This window comes from Macaca thibetana, chromosome 3 (genome assembly GCF_024542745.1).
Source record: "Macaca thibetana thibetana isolate TM-01 chromosome 3, ASM2454274v1, whole genome shotgun sequence".
NCBI lineage: Eukaryota > Metazoa > Chordata > Mammalia > Primates > Cercopithecidae > Macaca > Macaca thibetana.
Genome location: NC_065580.1, coordinates 80,868,245 through 80,874,333, shown reverse-complemented (window position 1 = coordinate 80,874,333; position 6,089 = coordinate 80,868,245). Strand labels below are relative to the sequence as shown.

The 6,089-nt window shown below is 38.1% G+C and overlaps 1 protein-coding gene across 1 annotated transcript; it reads right to left on the bottom strand.

Moving 5' to 3' along the window:
- Positions 1 to 5,262: 5,262 nt before the first annotated feature.
- LOC126950848 (cyclin-dependent kinase 2-associated protein 2-like) lies at positions 5,263 to 5,652 on the bottom strand. The gene has a single exon (XM_050784818.1). It carries the CDS (start codon positions 5,650 to 5,652, stop codon positions 5,263 to 5,265), a length of 390 nt encoding a protein of 129 aa, XP_050640775.1.
- Between the last annotated feature and the right edge of the window lie 437 nt (positions 5,653 to 6,089).

Sequence of the window (6,089 nt, the reverse complement as noted above, 5' to 3'; positions counted from 1 at the left end):
TGAGCATGGCTTATATAGATGTCTTTGTCTCAAGGTCTTCATAAGACTGCAATCAAGGTATCCTTTAGGACTGCAGATATCTGAAGGCTTGACTGAGATATCTTGACTGAGGATCTGCTTCCAAGTTCACTTATGTGGCTTGTCAGGCTTCAGCTATAATCTGGCTCATGGACAGAGTCATTAGCCTGCTACACAGGCCTCTCCATAGGGCTTTTCACAATAAGACAGGTTGCTTCTCCCAGAGTTAGGGCTCAAAAAGAGATAGAAAAAGTATGTGTGTGTGTGTGTGAGAGAGCGAGAGACAAAAAAAATATATAAATGAGAATGATCAATCATGGCCCATGGAAAGATGTGGAAAATGAGAAATTGAGAGAACAAGAGAAGGTGAGAGAGAAAATTATTCACAAGATGAAATTCTCAGTCTTTGTAACCTAATCTCAGAGTGATATCCCATTCCATTAGCTATATTTTATTCATTTAAAGGTTCAGGTAACACTCAAGGGGAAGAACAGCAACAAAAAGTCTTCGATACCAGGAGGTGAGAATCACTGGTGACCATCTTAGAAGGCTATCTATGAGATACATTAAGGAATTATTGTTAATTTTTTCCTTAGGCATGATAATAATATTGTGGTCAAGATGTTTTTTATCTTTTATTGATAAATACTAAAATATTTACAGATGAAATAATATTAAACATTTGTTTCAAAATAATACAGTAGGAGGTGGCAAAGTAGATGGGGGTATAAATCAAACAAATAGGACCAAAAACTGAAGAACATTGAAGCTGGATGTTGAGGATTAATTCTATTATTCCTTTTAATTTTGTGTTTGCTTGAAATTTTTTAAAGAATTTTTTTTAAATAAAAATATTTTACTTTCCATCTACTGAATTTCTGTGTTTATTATACAATAGCTGTTATCTGGGTCAAAGTAAAACAAGTGTATTTAATATGCCCCCTAAACTTCAATAGTAATAAAGTCAACATGCCGTGACTTTATGATTGATCTTTATATTGCTTTATATTTATTCAATCAATGATGAGTCCAGAAATGTATGATGTTTCAACCTATTTATATTAAGGTCTAATCTGTTTAAATAAAAGTTCTGCAGCTATCATAGAAACTTGAGATGACTACCCTATATTAAAAGCCCCATAAGGCTGAATACTCAGAGTAATGTCATCTTAGAATAAAATTCACCAAGTGGTGTTATAATTCTTTCCCAAAGTAATTATAAATTAAATTTACATACTAGCAGTTAAAGTTGGCTGCATCCTTTAGAGTAAAGAAGTTGAGCGATAACATGTAAAGAATGCTTATTTTAAAAACACATATATGGTTAGGGTAGAAAAAGATGCATATTTTGATTCTTTAATTCATTTGGTAGATAGAGAGGATGTGGTAATTTTTAATAACACATATTTTTCAGCAGAGTATATAAAGTGACTTTTCTCATAACCCAGAGGCACTAATACTAGAAATATTAGGTTAGTAAATGAAAAGAAGTATAAGACTTAAAAAATAGGAGACAAGGCACCTGCTCCTAAAATATATTAACATTTGTCTAAGAAGAATATATTCACAAAAAGACCATATGTGTCACAGCATACCTGTCAACTTTTGTGTCACCCTTTTAGAATTCGCCTGTCTTCATGATGTTCCTCAAGTTCTCTATGACGCCTTCCCTTATCCCTCAACCAATGGGAATCTCTCTTCCATATTCCTTCATTGATCTGTGTCACACATTTATGTGGCAGCATAGTCAATATTTTTTGGTTTGTGTCCTTTTCTAAGAGTATTTTTAATACCTTCTTAGGTCATGGATTAGCGTTTTGAAAGCCTGGGCCGGGTCTCTTACTTTGTGTACACCTGAAAGGCCTTGTAATATGGGTTCTCCATACATACATGTTGAAGGAGTAATGGAATAAAATGATTTGCAAAGCTTTGATATTTATTGACTAAGTTTTATTCCACTGTAGAGTGTGTTCCTGTGTAGTCTTCTCAGTGATGTGTATTGAACTGTTCTGTATGGGCTCTGTTCCGTTGGGGAAGATATGTTAGTTGTTAACTCTTTACTTGAAGAGCTCTTTCCTGAGAAATCTTACAGGCTTTTGGGAACAACATGGGATTAAAACGTTTTAGGTCTCTCTTCTCTCAGTACGTTGCAGGTACTTACTGTGTTGTTATCTCAGTCTAATTGCTTTAATGCTTTCTCTTAAGATACTGTGTGAATGAACAATCTGAGATGTATCGATAAAAATGGTGCAATGTGGTGAGGCAGAGGTGATACTAGAATTCTATTATCAAAGTGACCTTTAAGTGCTTTCAGAATTTTCTGTTACATAATTTAGTAATAAGTTGAGTTCATTGAGTTCACATGAATTCTTGTTAATTCTTTTTAAAATGATTAACATTTGAATAGTATATGTTGATATAGCATTTCTACATTGCCTTTATAATTTAAAATATATTTGTTATTATATCTGATGCATTTTATGAGAAGACATTAAGGCATGCTCAATGAACTTATAGATCATTTTAAATTCAGTCTTAATAACTGCATGCTTTAATATCTTCTCATAAGAAAATGTGTCAATGTCTGAATATGTAGCTGCTTTTTAAAAAAATAAGTAAATATAAAACAAAACAAAATGAATGAACATAAATGCTTTGAAAATATCCTTAAACATTAAAGAAAAATATTGAACCTGAGCTCTTTGGAAAAATGCAAAGAAGCTTTACTCTTTTCATTTGGTTCATGGTTGGAAAAGGCTTGGAGAATGGATGAGAAGCTTCCCTGGGATTGGAAGAACATCAGGCAGAAGCCTCTAGACTAGGGGGCTGAAGAAAGCACACTGAGGAGACCCACATTAGAGTCCCCTTGCTATTCTCGATGAGGACTCTCTCCTGAGGTACTCTCCTGGGGGAAGTCTTGCGGCTTCCAGCCTGTGCAGGCTGGTAAGGGAATCACCCAACGTCTTGAAGACCTCCATATCTTCACATGTTCAGGAAGTGACTTTTGAGGAATTCACACAGAAGAGCGTATTCAGGCACAGCAAGGTTTGATTCAGGTTCTTCTCACACCATGGAAACCTTTATGGCATCCAGGTTATTCTTTCATCAGTGATGGCCTATGAGCTCCAGGCATGATGTTGAAATAAAAGCTTAGGGAGAAAATATAGAAGGTCCTCTCTTCCCTTTCAGGCAAGCACATTACATGAATTTCACTCCCAGGTATATCTAACAATATTCTGGTGAGAGTTTCACTTCCAGGATTATCTAACAATATTCTGAAGACAAACACAATCAACTTTCTACTCTAGATTTAGAATTAGAGCCTTCTACTAGCTAAGGATGGACAGATGCAAATGGAGCTCCTAACCCAAAGTGCTATTTCAAATATACTAATGGGCTGACCAGGATTCTAATACACTTATTGAGGAAAGGGGGTATCGCAGTTTTTTTCTAGCTAATTACATATCTTGAACACATTCATCAATGAAAAGCATTACTAATGTACTTTATGCTAATTCATAGATGTCCTGGGGATATATGTGGATAAGTCTGAATCACTTGTATAGCTACCCTGAGCACAGATTTTGAATAAAGATCCTTTCAAACATAAGTAACACTTCACCACCACCATGACCAGCGTAATTATAATACATAAATATTTTAAAGTATAAGACTGACAATATTACATTTGAGTAAATGACTTATAAAAGACATTCAGCCAAATGAACAGTTTGTTGCAAGTTAGGGCTTTTGATTGATAGACTACTCTCTAGTCTCCTCATCTTGATTAGATGTTTTTTTCCCCACTATCTTAAGAACTTACATGGGTGCAGATCTAGTGAGCTCTTTCACTCTTATTCCTTAGGTTTGTGCTCTGACTACTACCAGCCCACTCAAATGGATCTTATCAGGGTCAATAAGGACTACTATTAATATATTGATAAGTCATTGACCCATTCTTGACTCTTATGTGAACCTATCAGTAACACATGACACAGCGAAATTTTCACTCAAATGTCATCTCTTTGAGGCCTTTCTCAGTCACTTGATCTAGAATTCTAAGTCCCTGCCTTATTACTTCCTTTCCACTTCTTTGCCTCTTCTTCTTAGCTGTTATGTGCATTTAATATGCTACAGGTTTTACATATCAGTCTCAGGTTATTTTCTTTCTCCTCCCAACCAGAGCATGAGCTCCACGAGGGCTGTAATTTCTGTCTGTTTTATTCATTGTTTTATCACTGGTGCCTAGAACAATGCATGACACAAAAGAAGTGATTATTGTGCATGGATTAATGAAAAATATCATTTGTGGAAACCTAAACCAACATGAGCTTGTGGAAAGCAATGTGAGAATGTTTATATGTATAAAGAGGGTTTCAAAAAACTTGTTCATGTATTTTTTATTCCAATGAATTTATATTTAGAAATCTATCATAAGTAAATAATCAGAGACAAGATGCAAATTCTGAGTCCCTTAAGTATTATCACCACAGGCTGCTGGAACATATCTGATAGCCACATGAAAGTATTTACTGCTAACCTGAGATTTGACTACAAACCATTGTTGTATTCCCCATCTCTGCAGATGCCGTGTATTGTGTTGTATTGTGCTGTGTGTCATAAGATGTTCACTTTGGTGGGGGTGACGTAAGATAGAGAGCTTCATTCACAGTCTTTGGGAGTTTACATTTATACAATTTTATGAAAGCAATTTTTAAATCTGCAACAAAAGACTTACAAATATTAAAATTGTTAACACACAAATTCCACTTAGAATTAATCATAAAGCAATACTCATACAGGCAACAATTTATATAAAAGGACAGTCATCATATAATTATTGATAATGGTTAAAAGTTGAAAACCTTAACGTTCAGAAATTAAATATTTATTCAGTGGAGTATTTGTTTTCACAGACTAATAATCTGCAAAATGTCCTTGATAAGTGAAAAATCACATTTTTTTGAGAGCACAACTCCAAATCATCTTTTATTAATATGAAAAGGGCATATTTAGCAAGAGACACACTGAGAAAAGAGTCACTGTGGCCCAGGACATGGGGCAGAGAGGTGCCAGGCCTGAGCCCCTGCTGGGAGAGAAGGAGGCTCAGGACAAAGTGGGAGAAGTGCTGGGAAGAGCTGCGTAGTGGGGCCACAGAAAGCTCCAGTGGGCAACACTGTTGGCAGGTCATGGGTGGCACTCACCGGGACCTCGCTGCTAACTCTTGTTTTTGGGGGGGCATAGTTAGTGCTGCCACCTCGAGTGAGAGCCGCCCCTTGGTTCCTGGAGGGCACCCACCAAGGGACACAGGACAGGAAGTCCAGGATGGCTAGTGCAGCTCGGGATGAAGGCCAGGGAGAAGCGGGTGCTCTGCAATGGCCAGGAAAGGTCCAGACCCTGAGGCTGAGGGGCTTCCTGTTTCGTGCGGACGCTCCACTCCGTCTCTGCCAGGCACTCTCCGACTAGGGCCCGGGCATGGATGATATCTCTCTTCAGGCCCTTCATGGTGCTCTTGCTGCCAGCATAGGTGGGTCGGATCTCTTTGCTCATCTCCTCTATGACCGACAGCAGGTCCTTGTAGGGTGTTCTGGGAGTCCTGGGCGCTGGTGACTTCATCTCCTGCACAAAGCCCATGGAAGGCGGCCCGAAGTCGTTAAACAGTGGTCTGAAAGGGGCAGCGGCCCCTGACTTTGAGCCGGAAGGCGATGGGATGCTTCGTGACCACGCCCACTTCATGGACCAGCGGGGCCAGCAAACTGAGGCTCAGCGAGGGTAGGCGGCAGGCCCAATATTGCAGAACTCAGGTTGTCTTCATTTCGAGGTCTTCACCGTCCGGTAGGGGAGCAGGAGTGGAGCTAGATCCTCACCTGGTAGGGATTGGGGTGCATGGCCCAGGGGTGCTGGAGCAGGGGGTGAAAAATCACTAAACAAGGAATCCAATTTTATATTAACAGCATATATCTTTTTTAAAATATAAGTATAGAGAAAGGGGATGAAATCAATGTTACAATGTTATCTGTGGAATTTGACATGGGTGATTTTCCTCACTAGAATATTAAGGTAGAATAAAA

Bases quoted from the DNA above. Each gene is read 5' to 3' on its own strand.
- LOC126950848 (XM_050784818.1), bottom strand. From the start codon at position 5,652: ATGGGCTTTGTGCAGGAGATGAAGTCACCAGCGCCCAGGACTCCCAGA.